This window comes from Varanus komodoensis, unplaced genomic scaffold (assembly GCF_004798865.1).
Source record: "Varanus komodoensis strain SLA01 unplaced genomic scaffold, ASM479886v1 scaffold3, whole genome shotgun sequence".
Classification (NCBI taxonomy): domain Eukaryota; kingdom Metazoa; phylum Chordata; class Lepidosauria; order Squamata; family Varanidae; genus Varanus; species Varanus komodoensis.
The window spans coordinates 45,001,174-45,020,593 of record NW_025335761.1 but is presented as its reverse complement, the minus strand read 5'-3'; the positions used below and the strand labels follow the sequence as shown (position 1 = coordinate 45,020,593).

The following is a 19,420-nucleotide window of genomic DNA, read 5'->3' as shown; positions in this document are numbered from 1 at the left end:
TGCCTATATTTACAGATGAGGAGGAAGGACATGGAAATCCTGAAGGCGAAGCAGGATGGTGGAACACACATGCAGAATTCATTGAAGCAGCACACTGAAAGCTTAGCTTCCGATCAACAGATGAAGGAGGAGTGGGCTATGGGTCATAAGGAGGCAACGATGGAGCTTCTGAAAGTGAAAGACAGAGCTATAGACCTGGAAAGGAATGTAAGCACTGCCCATTTTAGGTGACACACATTTTTCATTGGCTGCTGTGTCTGCAGCTCTGAAAATTTGTGTAGGTTGCACTTCAGTAAACATACATTTTCCTATATACAGTTTCTCCATGCAAGAAAAGCTTAATGTGTAAAGCATCCTTATATTAAAAAAGCAATAGTATCCATCAGTCTTCTGCGGAATAATACCTTCTCCCAGATGAAGCTGGAGTGGATTTGCATTAATAAAATGCAGGGAGTAGGACCATTTTGGGGCGGGGCTGGGCGGCCTCTAATTTAAGTCAGGCAGGGCCTTTCAGATTTTTCCTACTTTCAGGACACCTTTTCCACATCAACTGATCTGGCAAGGCACTTGTATATTTACAAAGCATAGTTTATACTGTGAATATTTTCAGGCCTGTGGATAAAAAAGTTGCACTAGAACACAGCTTGAGAAACACAAATCCAAGGCGAAAAGAGAGGCATCTCAGTTCCTTTCTTTCTTGTTATTGGTATGAAGGACAGGCGCTGGTATTAAAGGAGCAATCATAGACATTACTTTCTGTCTGCATCTATTTCATAGCTGTTTATTTCTATTATTTATTTATTTCTGTTATTAGCAAGTGCCTAATATGTTTTCAGTGCTGTCCAGTTTATAAAGCATAGCCTCTGCCTGTAGGCTCCCCATCAAGGAGGAGATGGAGGAGAGCAAGCAGGGAAATGGCTGCCCTTTTACTGCGCAATGGATGGGGCCATGTTGGTCTCCTCTTCTGTGTACACCTGCCCAGTTTTCCGTGGCACCACTGGCTAGTTTGAAATCTATAATTTGAAAGGCATTCATGAACTACTGGCCTTTGAGAAGTTTCATACAGAATATGTAGTGGTATTTTTCTCTCTTTCTCATGACTTTTGAATTACGTTTCTCTCAGAATGCCGCTCTGCATGCAGAGAAGCAGCTGCTTAAAGAACAGCTAAGACATCTGGAAATTCAGAACACTTCTTTCAGCAATCAGATCCTGACACTACAAAAACAAAATGCCTGTCTCCAAGAGCACAACACAGCAATGCAAACACAAACAGCCAAGCTCCAGGTCAGAAAAATTGCTAGATGGCTCAAAAACCAGAAACCTTTTAGGTGGCTTATTTTAGCTGGGGTTTGGAATAGTCCTTTTTCTAACTCTGATCTTCTCATCTGGTGTGGTTTAATAAGGAAAGCACTTTTTTTAAAATAATGCAATCCAAGAGTGCAATTGCAATATTACAAGAATCCTTTTTTTCACGCTAGGTATTAAGAATATTCATCAACCTACACAGTGGCTGAAGTACAGGCAGGAAAATTGAATTTTAAGCTATATTTCTACTGTTGTGGATTCCTCCAGTTTTAAAACTGAAATGGGGCCTTGGAAATTTCATAGGAGACCTATTAGTACACCCTTCTTCAAGTGATGAAAGACCACTGTCTCCCTTCATTTAACTCACAGCCCAGCACAAACAAAACAAAATTGAGCATGCAAACACTTAGAAAGCTGAGTTAAAATAATTAATTGGCTTAATCAAACCAAGCAGTGCAATGTAGGGTACTTGGAGGAGAAAATGGGACCAGGCAGGAATAGGAGTTTCTCTCCATTAGCCGAAACACTAATCAGCATATAACTTCTCTTATGAATGTTTTGAATATTATCTTCATATACATGCTCAGTCATTATTCAAAATTTAGAAAACTTCCTGAATTTTCAGTCTTAAGAACCAAACCAGGTATGCCACATGTTTGCCAATGAAACTGGTGTGTATGTCTGTAGTTCTATCACTGAGTGGGGCTTGTGGAAGATGGGGACAAAATCCGTTACCCCCCATACCACAGCAGGAATTCCACTTACCCACTCCTCCTCATATCTGTTACTAGAATTGAGCCAGCTGGGCAGAAAAGTCTTCAGACAGCAAATGTAGGGGTGGAAGGTGGTGAAGGTTTTGCTCCCATCCCTCATGCTTCAACTAGTAGTGAAAGTTGACTATTGCACCATTTTGCTTTAAGAGCTAAAACAACAGGCGTATTTTCGTAGAAACATACATGTCTTGTGTGGCCTTAACTTGTTAACAGACTGTGTCTTTACTTTTTGAATTTCAGATAATTATCTGAAACTGAAATGTGAGATAGTAACCATCTACCTGCATCTCAATATATTTTCCTGTGTCTTTGAGAAAACTTTAGGTAGAGAACTCAACCCTGAATTCCCAGAGTGCCTCCTTGATGGCCCAGAACACTCTTCTTCAAAACCAGCAGCTGGCCAAGGAGAATGAGTGTGAGGTCTTGCTGAAGCAGAAGGAACAGCTCAAGGCAGAATACGAGTCCCTCCTTCAGGACCACGAGCACCTCGCGTCCCTGCATGAGCGGCAGTCTACAGAATATGAGATGCTGATAAAACAGCACAGCTGTCTCAAAACACTGCACAAAAATCTTGACCTAGAGCACAAAGATCTGGGAGAACGGTAAGGTGTTTGTCCTTACACTCGCAGAGGAAATGGATAATTAGGTCTAATTTGTGGAAGGTACAGGGTACAGTAAAATTAGTAGAGATACTGTAAAATTAATTTCTCACAGTAAAATTAGTAGTGTTTTCAACTTTTTATAGAGTCTTTGCTCCTGTGTTTTTTGATGTACTCTCCATACCATGAAAAACCTCACCTGCTGATTCTACAGGTCAAGTTCCTATTTAAAAGCCCAGCTGCAGACCTGGCAAACCTCATGGCAAACGTTACTCTTATAACAGTTGGTGGCTTCATAAAACAGGAGTATGTTCACATGACCAGATAGGCCCAGGAAGCAATGATGTTTGATGACTGCATTTTTAGAGCCCACTTTATTAATTTAATAAGCTACCTTGATTTAGGGCCACTCCCTTCTTCCACTGCATTGGATTTGATGTGAAAGCTCTTCTGGCAGCCTTAAACTGAGCATAATTTTCTCCTATTTCAGTTTTTGTGTTGAGATGCTAGCCTATTTGAGCAAGGTAGAGCCAGGATCGGATATTGGACTGTGGCTAAGAGGGATTAGGCTCCCTCCCACTTGGTTTCTGGGGGCTACTACTTGAGTAGAACCATGTGCACAGTTGGGATCCCTGTAGGGGTCATGGCAGCTTGAAGGAGTCTACTTGACTTGAGGAAAAGGCAGGTAGAATCCCCTTCAGACTTCTCCATTCAGCACGATGAAATCAGGGCATTAGGGGTAGGGCTAACATGCACAGCCCCCTTCCTCTTATGCACGTGCACAAGGCCTAAATTGGGCAGGAGTCATTTATTGAATCAGCAGGCAAAAGCTACATGGTCACATGATTATCTCAGTGATTCAGTTATCTTGATATTGATATAGCTATCTTATTTAATGTACTTCTATCTGTCTCTCTTGGCTTCCAACGCATCCATGTCTGCATTTAAGGTTAGATGCATAAAATGAACCTTAATACATTTACGTGAGCTGGGCACAGTTCAGTCAACGTAACACTTTTTTGTCTCATGGATGGAGTGCTTACCTTTTGACTGAATTGTCCTTTATGCATGCCAGACCCCTGGAATTTACTGATACAAAGAAAAAGGGCTTATTTTCTTGCTTTTATAACAAGAAGCAGTAAGCCAAAATTGAAGCCATTCTGATTTCTTTCTTTTAGCTATAACAGCTTGTTACAGCACAAAGCCAAACTGGAAGAGCTGGAGATGATTTTAAAAACAGAAAAAGATGTTCTGCAACAGGAAAAGAGAGCAAGCATGATGGTGACTGCAGAGAACCAAAAGCTGAGAGAAGAGTTGGAAAGGTACGCTTTTGCAGAAGTGACGTGGTCCTCTTTGCAAGCATTTGGGGAAACAGCTGATCCCATATCACAGCTGGGAATATATAAAAACATGATATGCAAACACTCCCTTTGTGGGTCTGCCAGAATGCCATCCTTCAATTCTCAGAATGTTAGGCTATGTATAGTCTAGCACCAACAGTAGCATAGCTGTATTGCTCAACTGCTGTGTGTCCCCATGCTCAAGTTCCCTTCCTCTCTTCTTTCCCATGTTTCCCTAATTTTTCAATATCAATGTGTATAGGCATCTTCCCTGTGCGGTACAGTGCAGAGGCAATGACTTGTAAAGTTTTGAAAGACAACACCAGTATAGTATTTTCACTTTTATGTAGATGATGATGTCATTATATGTCTTTTCCTTGTTGCATTTTTCCTTGTTGAATTTTCACCCAACCCTAATCACAGGTAAAAGTATGGAAACACTGGAAATGTTCTGCCTCCTTTCGTGCCATTTTAATGCAAAAGTGGGATATAAATTTATTAAAATACTAAACACCATAGGGCCAAAGAATCATAGAAATTTCAGATCGTATGATAATTTAGATAAATAGGAAAAATATGCCTGTACTATTTTTAAAGCACTCATAGCTGCAGTAATTATTTTGGGCAGGGCATAATAACCAGCATTTATTATGTTGAATGAAGGAGTATTAAGCTACGTTCTTCCTTTGAAAACAAACAAGCCTTCCTGTAGAAACCTGTAGTCTCCCTCAACTATATTAATATGAGCAAACCTAATTTGCTAAATTTGTGGCACTCATTTTTTGTTAAAAGAAAAAAAGATAAGTCTTTTTCTTTAGCATTGCTAATAATGATTGAAAAACTTCATGATTTTTCAAAAGTACTGAATTTCTGTTCTTCAGCAAGGCAAAAACTTTAACCTTCGTGCTTGTTGAGAATTTAAATCTTATCAAGGCATTCACTAATATTAGCACTGCTATTGCAGATTTGATTAGGGATGTGAGGTGTTTTGCTTTTCCTATTTTAGGGTGAATTTCTTACACAGCAAACTCAAAGCAGAGTATGAAGGCCTTCATATCCACACTAAGGAGTTGAAAACATCTTTGAATAATTCTCAGCTAGAACTGAATCGTTGGCAAGCTCGCTATGATGAGCTGAAGGAACAGCACCAAAACATGGACCTCTCCTTGACCAAATTGGACAACCACTGTGAGGTGAGGTCACAGGCTGTGAGTGTAAAATCAGTCCACCTAGCTGTACTTTCTGATGGGGTTTGTGCAATCACATAATTCGTCATGGCTTTTTACCCCACCTCCATCCTCTCTTCACATGCTGCTGGGATACACATAATTACCCTCACCAGAATCATGCAGGCCCAGCTGAGGTGGCTTCTTGCTGTGGGTAACAAGGACCAAGAATTCTATGACAGATCATGGATTCTGGGTACCTTGATAACCCATGGCAGGAAGGCGCTTTCATGTCCTCAGTTCCTCAGCACTGCTACTTCGGTGCAGTGTGCTGGGGTCAGGGAGGGCTGAGGGCAGGCTAAAAGTTTAGATTCATAAACAGTGCTTTAAAGCCCCCTTGGTTTGGAGGGCTTCAGTATGAACCAGGCTGGACTGTACCTCCCATCATGTATAATTTGGTCTCTCTCAAATTTGGTTTGATTGCAGTGGGATATAATTATGCTTGTTCATCTTAAGCACGCTAAATGGAGATGGCTAGTGTTAGCGGATTTGCCATTCAATGAACTGATTAGCCAGTGTAGATGTTGAGCTGGGTTTACAATAAATAAGGATTTATACTTTTCTGTGACTGTTTAATGACACAAAGGCAAATGCAGGCAAAGAACATTCACTTGTGGTATGTCTGTCATATAGCTTCTTGCTCGACTGAAAGGAAACCTAGAAGAAGAGAATCATCATCTCCTAAGTCAGATCCAGATGCTGAGTCAGCAGAACCAAATGTTGCTGGAGCAGAACATGGAGAACAAGGAACAATACCATGAAGAACAGAAGCAATATATGTAAGAGCAACCCTCTCATTGCATACTGTATGCCATACAGTAGATAGAAGCTAAAGAGGTACTCTGCTCTCAACAGGTTTATGTAGTAACACATAAGATGGAGCAGGCTGTCATTGGTGACATGGAATATAAAAATGTAGCCTGCCAAATATGAAATAAATCCAAATTTTCCAAAGTTTGTAGCATTTTAGAGTTTTTGTTTGTCTTGTTGTTAGTCGTGTCCGACCCATCGCGACCCCATGGACAACCTTCCTCCAGGACTTCCTGTCCTCCCCCGGAGTCCACTTAAGCTCACGCCGACTGCTGCAATGACTCCATCTAGCCACCTCATTCTCTGCTGTCCCCTTTTTCTTTTGCCATCTATTGTTCCAGTTTGTCTTACCTCTTTGATTATTCTTGCAACTTAGGCTGTGGAAAAGCTTAATCCTAATATTAATTACCACTGTCATTTAATAGTTACTGCCTGAAAAGGGTTTTTCATCACTGCAGATCTTGCGCTGAGAGATACTGACTTTCCTTCTGGAAAATTGCAGTAGTTCAATTTATTTATTATGCCCAATTTCCTGCCAGTGCTAATGGTTTTTCCTGGTATTCTTTGGTTTTCAACAGTGATAAGCTAAATGCCTTAAGGAGACACAAAGAAAAACTGGAGGAGAAAATTATGGATCAGTATAAATTTTATGATCCAGCTCCAAAAAAGTAAGTATTCTCTAGATAAAATTATGCATGTGCAGTCCTGTCTTACACAGAAAATGTCCCTTATGCATGTGGAGGGAACTTGTAAACAAACTCTCTAATTGATTGCTATTTCTTTCTCAGCATTAAAAATACGTTGTGCTCTGTAAAATTCTTGTATTTTTTCCCAGAAGCATTTCTGACAGATAATGCTTAATAAAGCTTGGGATATGCAGCCACTTTTGAAAATGGAATTCTGATTGTAACAGAAATTGAAAGGTTTTAATACAGTCAACAAATTCTCTGAATCTGTATTTCACAGATGGACCTTTTTGCAGTGACTTTTATAATGCCAGCTCTGCACAAGCCCGCTTGGCTCATCAAACTCCTAGTTAGTTTACAGACTTCCAGGCTATTTTGCAGTGCTGTTTAAGGAGGAGAGCTAGAAAATTAAGAAAGTTCTGTACTGTGTCAAATACTTGAAGAACAAAATGATTGCTGATCCTTCCTTGCTAATATTTGCCAATAACAGGAAGAACCACTGGATAGGGGCCAGAGCCTTGGTTAAGCTTATAAAGCCAAAGAAGGATACTGCAAGAGAACACCTGAAATCTTCAGCAGAGAACCCTTCATGGCATTCAGAGAGCACAGAGACTGCAGGGTCCCCATCGCCTTCACAGCTGCCCAAGCCACAAGAAAGTTTGGAGAGCACCTCTGTGGAGTCAAACTCCATGGAAGGTAGAGAAAATATTACTGGAGAGCATCATAATGGCAAAGGTAAGTGCGGTTGGACGTAAGGTGTAGTTAATCAGCTTGGAAGATTCATGGCAGTTAGATTAGTTTGGCACATTTTGCTTGCTAAGAGAAAGTTAAGATCCAGCCAAAGATGGGCACTTCCCTGTGCCATTGAAACTATGGGAGGGAAGAGTTAAAGCACAGCTTTTAATGAACAGGGTAAGATGCATTTCCATAGACATTTTAAGAAAGCAATGTTTAGGAGCCTAGATGAGCAAAGCAGCCAAGTAGACAAGTCACCTTATGGAAATTGAAGGAAGAGTAATATGTTCTGATTCCACACAAGTGATGAGCTCTGCTTACTGAATGGACCAAAGGGGATGCTGTGCAAGACAGACTAGACTTGTTCTTCTCTTTCCTTGACACATCAAGTAAACATGGGATTAGCATCATACTTGCTGGACCCTACCTCTGAACATTGAGTGGAAAGTATGCAAGGCGGCAGGGCAGAGCATGGGTATATGAGCATATGCAGCTGTAGATGGACATGTTAGGAACCTTGATCGCACGTTCATGCAAAAGCCTGTGCATTTCTGCACCTCCCACCTGAATGCATGGTGGTTGCAGCCAGGGGTAGCAGACACCTTCCCAGTCCTATACATCCTGAAAGGGAAAAGGGAAAGGTAGAAGAGGACAGCTGTTCTGTGAAGGATGCTAGTAGGGATTTCACCGGGGACAAGCCAGGGTCTCTGTGCAAACGAATACTGCTTTGTTCTTTTCACTGATTAGCAGAAGTAGAGAAAAGTAGGCAGAACAGCATTATGCTAGAGTTCAGGCGGCCCTTGAGAAGAGTACACAGTGGTCTCCTAGAACTTGTCTCTGGTATTTTAAGGTGCTCCATACAGGGGACTGGTGAGGCATTGGGGTGGTCTTGGGTCCCCAGCATATCACTCTGTGGTGATCACCATGATAATAAGTGCACATTTATACAGGCTGAGAAGAATGAAGATGATTCTGTACAACGCAGAGTTAATGATTTTTTTAAGATGCAGACTACATTAAGGTGGCATCCATTGCTTTTCAAACTGTGCAGATAGTGCAGGGTCAGCATAGTGCTGATATTCCAGGGCATTGAGATTTGTCAATGAAGCCCAGCTACAGAAGTGAAGATCTGGCTGGAATCCAGCTGGTTTTCATTCACCTGACCTCTTCTTTCCTGTGCTTGGTCCTGGCCAGGAAGGGAGCCAAGCCAAGATTAAGTCCATGAATGTGCAGGAATGCTAGAAAAGTATGGAAAGCCCACAAGTCTTGTGTGCAGAAGCAGAGCTCTGCTTGCACAGTGGCTGTGCAGGCAGCATGAGCACAAACTGTCCTTGGACTTGCTTCCTGCCGAAACACACCTAAAAATGCTTCACACGAGGTGAACTTTGGCCTGCTTGCCCTCTGCCCTGAGTTGTAGGAGCTGAGCCAAGGAAATCTGACAGATTCCTACCCCAAGCTGGATTTCTCACAGGTCATTAAACCAAGCTCTGACTCCTCTAAGTTGTTGATCCTAGGTTGTTCTGAACAAGGAGCAGGGCTCCTTCTGTCATGCCCCTGCTCTTTGGAACCATTTGGAGGTCAATCAAACCTTTTTGTTGAACGGAGTATGTGTGTGAAACTTAGCTTTTTTGATGTACACTCTAAGTAAAATTAGATATTGTAAACAAATATGCACAAAATGGGTAAGCGTTTGAGATCTCCAGATACCTTTGTCAGGCAAGGTATGACCAAAATAAGCTTGCATTGGGAAGGAAAAGGGGAAAATCAAGTCCACATTGAGAAAGTTAAAAATTAAGTTTGCATGGTAGCAGTCTTAAGGTAGAATGGAAAAGGGGACTCAGGTTTAGACCAGGTGTCCTATAAGCCTAAAAATGTTGGGTGAAAGAAAATATAATAGCTCTTTGGTATTTTTGAAAATATAAAAACCATTTGTCTCCAGCCTTTACTGGGTGGAGTTCATTTACCCAGTTCGTGTGTAATGCCAACCAAAGGGTTGTTTTCTGCATGCATTACATGTTACCTAATAAGCCGTGTTTCTAGATGCATTATTTAGTTTTTGGTAAGTGTCCACAAAGAAAATGGATCAGTAAAAATCCTATAGCTTATCAACTTATGAACTTTGAAGATGTGCTTTGACTTGGGAACACCAGAGGGAGCAAATGGCAAAGAAACACAGCACAGATCTGGACAATAAGAAGAATTGTTATCATAAGACATTGTGTTGGCTGGTGGCTTTTCCTTTTATGAGCACCTGTTTCTCAGTACAAAAATGGACCACATTAATGAATAGTTGATTTATACAGGTAAAAGCGACTTCCAAAAGTTTTTGAAAAATTACATTTATTACAAGGCAACAATAAAATTGCTGAACTACCCATGAATATTTTGCATGTAGTGTTTTTGAGCTATACAAATATTTCTAGAAGAACTCAGTCATCAGTTGCACTGATGTATGTGGCAACATACTGGATTTGAGAGAGACAGAAGGTGCTAGGATTTGACCAAAACAGTCTTAAGGGGATACCAAGCCCTAGATCTTAGTGGAAATTTACGAGAATTGAGTGCTTAACGATGTGTTTAAGTCCCATTGAGTTCAAAGCCACTTTTAAGCACTTCACAGTTCATCCCATTTTGTGAAGAAACTGGCATGAATCCCTTATGTTGACCATAATTCATTTTATCACACAGGGAGTTCTTTGCATGTATATATTGTATACATGTTAACAATCTGGCACCTAAATCCACTTTTTAATATTTTGTTTGCATTTTTGTATTGATATTTTTATAATGTTATTTATAACATCCCCTGAAAACATCAATTCTGAGGAATAATGCATGCATTTCCTATATACGATGATTGATTAAGAAATACAGATTTCGACTGCTAAAATGTAGGGCCATTTTGAAGTTACTGTTCCAGAAAATAACAAATGTGTCATTTGTATGAAGTTACATCGTTTGCTTAAACATAGCTATTAGAAGTTGCTGCTGTGCATTTTTCTTACCTAACCCTTTGCCTAATTTAGTGGCTGCTGTAGAAATAAGTTTTCATGTTTAGCTGGTGTCTTAGTTTTTTGAAATACATTTTAGTTATTTCTCTTTACTTTTTCTTCTTCTTTTCGGGATCTCTGGGTGATAACACTTAGCTGCTCAACGCAAAAAGATTGCCTTTTTGAGAAGCACAAGCAAGCCCAAAGAAAAGTCTCCATCGAGTCACCAGTCTCTCTCTAATCGCTTCTGGTTCTGGTCGTCTTCTGACATCCCATCCTCTCCTAATGAGCCACTTTCTTTCTCGGAAACGGGAGACCTCTAACACCTTCTCTTATCATTTATTTCCATTGCATTTCTGATGTTTTAAACTCAAACCTGTAACTTCTCTACGTACATACATACATATACACACACAGAGTCACAGATGGTCACCATATCAGTGATACAAACTAAATCCAAGGACAGATCAAGTCGGCATGGACAACTTTCCCCCCTCCATAAGATGAAGGACCTTTCTTGTACAACCTGGATCATGTCTTCAGTGCAGCACACTTTAATGAGAGCCATGACATACAGTGCCCATCTGCTTACAGTGCTCTGGCGGTGGTGCACTTCTTAAGTAAGTGAACTTGCTGTGTGCTTCATTAACGCTTGCAGCCGCTGATGTGCCTCCTGTCCTGTCCCAACGTGGAAATGAACTGCTGTTGCTATGTTGCTGACAATGCGTTGCCCTGAATATTTGCTTATTCTGTATTAGGGACTCCCTCGATGTTACAGAGCTTTTGCAGGACCTGTTGTTCGCAATATGCTGCTTGTCTATTTTCTGATAATGTTGCAGTGTGGTCATGGACGTACAGCGACACCTGTGATTGAGTTTGTAATTCCCAAATAATTGGATACCTTATTGCACATCTCCTGCTTTTCGAAAACACATTTTGTGTAATATTTTGTGTAATATCAAAATGTGCAGTAAAAACTGGTTTCAGTATCAGTAAATGAGCACCACTGCAATGCATAGCGAACAAACACTATTGCAGCTGCTTTTATCAAGCTGACATAAATACCACAAGGCAGTACATCAGGGTAAGCCATTTTGTATTTAGCCTGGCAGGCACAGATTCGCTAAATCTGTTTTTCCTCTCTCTTCACAGCTGGATTGCATGATAACACATAGCACATTATTATAAAGTATAAATAGGTTGCACTTTTACTTTTTCCCTTTTGAGTAACAGAATATTACTTTTGAGGGAATGTTTTGTTTTGTTTTTTTGTTTTGGAAGCATAGCTTAGAAATACTGGCTAGCAAGTCCCATGGCTGTGTTTGGGTGGGTGGTTCCATGAGCAGCCAAAATGTGGGACACATCGGATACCTAGTTTCCTGTTCATTCTATAGCAGCACATACATTTTGTTCTTGTACCGTACATGTAGACAGAGATCACTTTTGATAAACAGCATCACTTCCTTATGCTTTCCTCAGACTTTCTTTAATACACTTCGTAACTAATCTGTCTTTAGTGCTACTTTACCTTTTCTGTTGTATGTGCCAGCAATTTGTTACTTGTTCCACATCCTACTTATTTTTCAGGAATTCAGTGCCGTTGCTTGGGAGTATTGCTCTAGAGATCAGTTAGAAACATGGAATTTTGCTTCTCATCAGAGCTAATTAAAAAAGCAACAACAATGAATCTGCCCATGTCTTTCTTTTGTTCCCTTGGGTGTCTTGAGACATTTAAGGCCCTGTATTATTTAATGAATTCTTTCTCACTACTGCAGCAAATAATTTTGGCAAGTAATGGTTTGAGAGGCAGCTTAAAATGCAAGAATGAAATTCCCAGCCCAACTAAATACCATGTTGAAAGTTAGTGTATTATAAAAGGAGCTCCCAAAATAGCATGATTTACTATAGGAGCGATATGTTGCACTGGCTGTTGTGGGCCAAACTCTGTTCTATTAACATCAGACTTGAATTCCTTTTTATTTTTAAACTGAAGTAAATGACAATTGAGGAACTTGATCCTATGAAAGTTTATTTGAAATAAATTCCAGTGAGTTCAGTTGGGCTTATTCCCAAATGTGCATAGCTTTACAGCCTTAAAGGTGTTGCACCAACTCTCCCCCTGTGTTGATGTATGGCTCCTCCATTTTCATGTTAGATGTAGAACATCCTTTCTTTATATTTTGTTACTTATGAACCTCTTTATGGGCTGACATCTGCTTGCAAAAACCAGCATAAATACATAAACTCTGAAAAAAATAATGATGTAGCTTGCAAAATATATTGTCTATGCCGTTGTTTTGTGTCTAGCTTTATTCTCTCTCTCTCTCTCTCTCTCTCTCTCTCTCTCTCTCTCTCTCTCTGTTTTTCCATCTTTTCCCACACATGATTAACAGATTCAAAGCTGAAGAGAATCTCTCATTATGGAGGCAGCAGTGACCACATGGAAAATGCAACAGACTCTGCTATTAAGCAGTGCTATGTCGAACCAAGTTCCAGGACGTATTCTGCCTCAGCAACTTACTTGGCCACTTCAGGTTCTAGTCCCAGCTCCAGACAACAAACCAGACCTAAAGGTGTGTGGCATTGGGACTTCTGCTTCAGTGTACTTTATTATTTAGGAAGCATTTTTCGTGTTCAGAAGAAAGGAAGTCTGCAATGCATTGCTTTCATTTCTTACTTCCCTGATCATGGAAGTTGCCATGTTATCCCATGAGTTAATGCATTATACTTGTCAGTTGAGTACAGCATTTGCATGGGAGCAGGAAAACAGTAGGACATACAATGTGTGATTCAGCTTTCAATTTTTCAGAATGCCTAAAGGACTTTCCTCCTTTAGATGGGTGATGGTTAGACAGTAGCTTTAAAGACATGTTTTAAGTACTTGGCATGGTGTACAGTTGACTGTAACACCAAAAAGGGCTATGCCTTGGTGCTCTCCAGATGTGTTGAACTGTTGGCTAGGCAAGATAGGAGTTTTAGTCTACTTCTGGAGGGTGCCGGGTGGGAAAAGCCTGGGGTGCGATATTGTATAGGAAAGCTTTTCCTTCTGCTTCAGTTACAATCAAACGTATCTCCCATGGTTTACCCTCTTTACTACATTTATTTTATTAATGTGTGTGCTGCCCCATTTTCCAAAAAGCTGACAAATATTTACATGGCTCTGTGCACATTGTTGGAGCTGCATGGCATAGAAAGAGTGGTTTTGAGAACATTTATTGGAAAACCTCTCCTGCTAAGTGTTAAGCATTCCAAACAGTTTCCAACTACCCCACGCTTCCATCCTATGCCCTGCTGATGTGCACTCTTGAATCCCTCGATCAGTCAGCGTTTTTGTCAGACTTTTTAAGTGCCATTAGACTGTGTGACTCCTCCTAAAACAGATAGATTTTTGCAACAAAACTTTGGATCTTCTTGTATTGTCATATACCATTGATAAGGTTCAGAGCTGTGACTAGAACATGGCTGGTTTTAGCCATCTGTCTTGAGCATCACCTCCTTGTATCTTGCATTTTTCTCTCAAGGCCATAATTCAGATACTGATCTGCAAGAAAATGCCCCTGAGATAGAGCTTTCAAACAAGCAGCACAGTAAGTTAATTTCTATATTTCTTAGTCACAACAGAGAGGACAGTCCTTTGAAGTATAATGAAGAAGTCTCTTGTTCTGCAGTGAGAGTATTCTAGATAGAATTTTGCATTTTTCTTTCTAATTTGGTTCAACTTGAGGTGTGAGGCTCCTTTTAGATTCTTTAATGTCCCTCTACCTCTTTTTTCCTCAGCTTCCAGGCCAAACAGCTTAGAGAATAGTGAAAATGCATCCAGGACCAGCTCCCCTTTAAACTTGAGAGGTAAGGTCTGGTATACTATAGTCCAGTAAAATGCCACTGCACTGAAATTTTAGTGCAGTGAACCTTAATCCCAATAGGAAAGGAGTGCATGGTACCACACTGTGCTCAGCATGTGGTTTGCATTCAAGATCAGTGTTCAAACGTATGACCAAAATGTCCAGTGATCCAGCTGGAGTTCTGCTTGGGTCCAAATTGCATGGACGCTAAACCCAACACACACAAATCAGAACCTAGAGAGCTGCAGCTATAGAATAGTTAAATCCAGTGTCAAAAGTTACCTGTGAGTGAGTGAGTTACACTAGCTGTGAGTGTCCCCTGCTTTTTGGAAGCATATTTTGGTAGCACTCAAAGAAAACTTCTTCATTGAGTAAAAGAAAAAAGACAGTTAACTCTGATATTTCTAAATTCCCTGACACAGGATCTTGGGACCATCTTCGTGGCAGATCAGAGAGTCTCAGCAGTGAAGATACAGTGCTGAGTAAGGATGTGCTTGGGTCATCTAGAGATGGCCTGTTTTATCCCACCTCTTCTGCTGTTGCGGGCTCAAACACTAAGCACAGTACCTCCCTTACAAGGAACAACTTGTTCTCGTATGATATACCTCCAAAAAGTAACCAAGCCCAGGTGCCGTCTGTTAGGAACCGATCCGCCTCTCCGGGCAGTGAGATGGTAACCTTGGAAGAATTCCTGGAAGAAAGTAACAGGCTGTCTCCCCTGAATGTAAGAACAAACTTCTGTCTGTGGTGGGATCAGAATTGATGACATGCAATGAATAGATCTACTAAGAGAAGTGGCCTTGAATTCCATTAGTTTTGATATGTGTGTTGAATCCAGTAGTAGAATTTATACTGATTAATATTAAATGGAAGGATAGTGCTCCATCATTCCATTAGAATTCATTTTCAATATCCACTGAAATACCCTATGCTGTTTCAGATTAATATCCCACAAGAAGCAGTGTTGCAACACAATAAGGTGTGTAAATTACTGTCAGGAGAGCTACAGTGGTACCTGGAGTCATGAACTTAATCCATTCCACAACTCTGGTCGTGACCCAAATTGGTCATGAGCCAAGTCACATTTCCCCATAAGGGTCAATGTAATAAGGTTAATCCATTCTGTAACTATTTTTTTGAAGAAAAGTGACAAAGAACAACCAAGATTGCAGCCATCTCTCCCCCCCCCCTCACCCCCAAGCACAAGCACGATCACACCAATGTTCCCTAGATGAGCACAGCCATAAATGGGCGCAATCACGGGCACGCTGGGTGGGGAGATGGGCACGATTGTCACCCAATGCAGAGTTCACTACCCGAGTAAAAATTTTCTTAAATTTTTGTTCGCGACCCGATTTGGTCGTGAACTGAGGTGTTTGTGAGCTGAGGTACCACTGTAGATGAGTGTATGACATCTGTAGTCCTTGGGGGGAAATCTAAATTCCCCGAATTCAGTGTTTCCATCAGGCAAGATACTGCCCATTTGTGCTGAGTTAAAGGGTGTGTGTCGAGGGTGGCTGGTTTATATTTTGCTGATTTCCACATGGCTATTTTAAATCTATGCCGTGGGCCACCAACAGGACATGGGTAATCTCTTTATGTTCTACATGCAACTCAGTAGAGAAATCAATGTTTATGTTACTTTTCTCTGATAATAGGATCATAACTTTTTAAAACCAAGTGATCATATTGGGTCAGGTCTCTGCCCCCTGCAGTGAAGGTTTGCAAATTATGCACTGCTTCTCTGATATTCATAAGAAACCGCTTGGAATCTTACACAAGGCAGTCCTATGACTGTGACTGCACAAGCACTGCTCTTTAAAAACATTCTAGGTTTTAAACATTTTAAATTATAGTATTAAATTTATATCCCACTTTCTTCCCTCATGTGAACCCAAGTCAGCTTACTTAATCCTTCTTCCCATTTTAACCTCACATAATCCTGTGATGGAGCTTAGGTCAACTGGCCCAGTGAGCTTCATGGCCCAGTGAAGAAGAGAACCCAGATTTCCCAGTTGTCCCCTGACCATGCTGCTACCCCTCCCAAAACGTTTGCATTGCAGGGTGTGTTTGTGTGCCCACTTGTAAGTAAATTCACTCATGGGTATGACTAATAATGCACCTTTTGCACTGTGAGTGCTTGTGAATAAATTGGTGTTGGCAGCCCATTAAAACTAATTTGCACTATCATTTTGGTTATGAGTAAACTACCTGAAGCATATTTTTGTGTGATTTCATAGAAACCTAAATTTGTATGTGCAAATGTAGAGTTAAGGCATTTTTTTTAGCTCTAAATCCTTTTATTTGTTTTTAAAGGAAACCTCCAATAGAGATGACTTGTTGGGTGACTATTTCAGAAAAGCGAACGAATCTTCATCTGTTGGAAATCAGCTTTCTCAGAACAATCGGAAAGAGGCAACCAAGATGCCAACCAGTTATGTCACGCCAACCATCAAAATGCCCAGTACTAACGAAGATGGAAGGTCAGCTAAGCCAGGCCATTATGTCAAACCAAACTTCAGGCCAGCTGAATCAGAGCCCCCAGCAAACCCTGCTGGTTCCTACAAGCTTACTCAAGCATCTCAGAGTCAGGCCAGCAGGGGACCAAGGCAGGGGGCACAGCCTCAGCAATGCAGCAGCATGAGTCGGCATAGCTCATCTCTAAACCGTGCATTCAGCCTGGCCTCAGCAGACCTCCTTCGAGCCACTGGGCCAGAGGTATACAGGCGCTATGATAGCCTCCCGAAGCCTGTGACAGCAGATATCCAAACGGGTCAGGACTCCGACAGGCCTCAGCCTCTCCAGGTCCCTTTAGCTTCTGGCTCTCAAGTCTCTCTGCGAGAGAGGCCGCAGTCTGCAAAGGTGTCGGGTTCTTTGCAAAGTGTGGATTCTCGCTGTCGACAGCTTGATGTTCGGCGGCTCTCTCTAGCTCCTCCAAAAGATGACAGATCACCCTTGTTCCCTCCAGTTTCATACACTCCCACCACGTCCAAGGATGATCTGAACTCTCAGACGCAGGAACACATGAAGGGTGCAGAGCAGCACTGTTCCCTTCCCCAGTATGCTGCGTCCAGAATCAAATCTAAGCTGGCATTGCGGCCTGGAGAAGTGGCCACCGTGGCTCCTGTCAGAATTGTTTCTGGCAGCACAGAGGGGGGCAATCCCCAAGCACTGGGGCCGAGCGACACTTCCTTTGCCAAATGTCGGAGTCGGTCACCTGAAAATAAAAGCCTAGCAGGGGTCACTGAAGAAGCCAACAGAGGGGTTGGCCCCAAGAACCCGCCAACATCACCTGATCCCCATGGTGATCAGCAGACTGTTTGGTACGAATATGGCTGTGTGTGATGCTTTCTCCCCCCTTACTGCCCTCATCCCATGTTCCCTAAGAGATGAACAGAATGTGTTTCACTACTGAAACGAGGTGACTTTGGAAGTCATGATTTCTCAAAGCACAGAGCCACCTACATATTGTCTCAGACGTCTTCTAGATGCTGACAGCAGAGAAGAACAAAATCCATTGGTGTAACGAAAGGGAAAGATTGCCAAATATGGTTGCTCTTGTGCCTACAAGACCACAAGGACGTTTTCATCATGCCCTCCTCTTCTTGCCCTCCCTCAAATCCAGGAATTATGCTGAACCACAGACGATTCTACCCAATGTTAATTGTCTGGAATGTACATTAGGCTGACAATGGATGCATCCCATGATGCATGCTGGTTTGCTCCTCCTGTTCTTCATGGCCTCTGTATCACACACACACGGGCTTTTCCGCCTGCACAGAGCCTTTCGTTGGGAAGCTTCTATAGCTAAGCATTCATTTTGGTCTTAATTGGAAAAATTTGTGTGTGTGTGTGTGTGTGTTTCTCTGAACTCAAGCCTTATTGAAAATGCAGTAGACACCTCCCTCTGTTATTTTACAGTGTCAGGTTCTTTTTGCTAATCTGGAAGTCTGTTCTTGGATCTGGTAAACAGCTGCTGCTTAAATGCAGGATGCCTCAATCCCCTGTTCTGGTGACTGTTGCAGTATGTTAGAGGCCTGTTAAAAGTCCTAGCCTTTCCCCGCCTGCATCTGCACTGTGGAGCAGTTGAGGTGCTGTCTCTCCCCCCCCCACCCCCCCCCCGGTATATATACACATATTAATGTACTATGGAAAACACTGGAACTGATGCACCTTTAAATGGTGAGTCTCTATGCACTAGATTGTCTTGTTTACTAATACATACATTAAATCACTGTGTGGTTCTGTTGGGAACCCAGAGAACATGGTCATTCTGCTTGTCTTCTAACGTACAGTTGCCTGTATCCTAAATGATATGTAGCAAATTAATTTGATGATGCTCATGGCTGCTGCAGTCCGCAGACTAATCTGGCTTATAGGATCCTGTCTCACCTAGTAGTTGAAGATTTGAGTTGTAGCTTCTGACTTGATCTGTGTAGAAACCAAAATGCATTTATGATGCACATGAAATAAATCATTTTTATTAAATCATATTTATACACAAATGGAATCTTATACACTTCAGGAATTTTGTTGACTGCTTATGTTTATCTCACATGTATGTGTTTCTGGGTGTTTTGCTTGTACATTTTCTTTGTAAGAGATTAACAAACGTGTAAGTGTTCTAAGTTCATGACTTACTATAGTGAGAGAACACAAAATCTGTAACAATTGCACAAAACCAGTGACTAGTGTGTTTCATTGTGTGTAGCTATCACATTGTAAGAAGAGCAGGATTGTCTATAATAAAGCCTTTTAAAAATACATTTCTGTCAGTGTCATCTCCCAGGAGCGACTGCACTACTAGACTTTGCCAGAAAAGTTTATGGCTTAGCTCAATCAAAGTCAAGAGATACGAGAAATGTATATCTCTGTGCAGGACTGTTTAACAGAAATAGGGTTAGAATCATATCATATTATCAATTATAACAGTGTAAAAAATAAAAACCTTGATATATGAAATCTAAAAATTATGCTGAACAAGGCCAAGCACAGTCCAACAGTTTTCCTCAGTGGCCTAAAAAAGTCACTTGGCTTGAACTGTAGCTTCAGTTTGGGCTGAAGGATCCATAAAAAGTACAGCCATTCTTTTTTAAATTTTAAAAATTAATTT

At 41.2% G+C, this 19,420-nt stretch overlaps 1 protein-coding gene across 2 annotated transcripts in view; it reads left to right on the top strand.

The window, feature by feature from the left end:
- Window positions 1–19,071, top strand: part of LOC123026388 (protein Daple-like) — a 33,427-nt gene extending 14,356 nt beyond the window's left edge. Inside the window, exons 7-19 of one of the 2 annotated variants that reach the window (XM_044435954.1) lie at window positions 16–207; window positions 1,124–1,285; window positions 2,404–2,681; window positions 3,857–4,000; window positions 5,025–5,211; window positions 5,878–6,023; window positions 6,633–6,722; window positions 7,231–7,475; window positions 12,859–13,038; window positions 13,987–14,052; window positions 14,243–14,311; window positions 14,730–15,031; window positions 16,624–19,071. In XM_044435954.1, coding sequence (XP_044291889.1) covers window positions 16–207; window positions 1,124–1,285; window positions 2,404–2,681; window positions 3,857–4,000; window positions 5,025–5,211; window positions 5,878–6,023; window positions 6,633–6,722; window positions 7,231–7,475; window positions 12,859–13,038; window positions 13,987–14,052; window positions 14,243–14,311; window positions 14,730–15,031; window positions 16,624–17,652 — 3,090 coding nt within the window. In that variant the 3' untranslated portion in view covers window positions 17,653–19,071. The remainder of the gene's footprint in view (window positions 1–15; window positions 208–1,123; window positions 1,286–2,403; window positions 2,682–3,856; window positions 4,001–5,024; window positions 5,212–5,877; window positions 6,024–6,632; window positions 6,723–7,230; window positions 7,476–12,858; window positions 13,039–13,986; window positions 14,053–14,242; window positions 14,312–14,729; window positions 15,032–16,623) is intronic. The other variant, XM_044435955.1, reaches the window with a different exon arrangement.
- The last annotated feature ends 349 nt before the right edge of the window (window positions 19,072–19,420 follow it).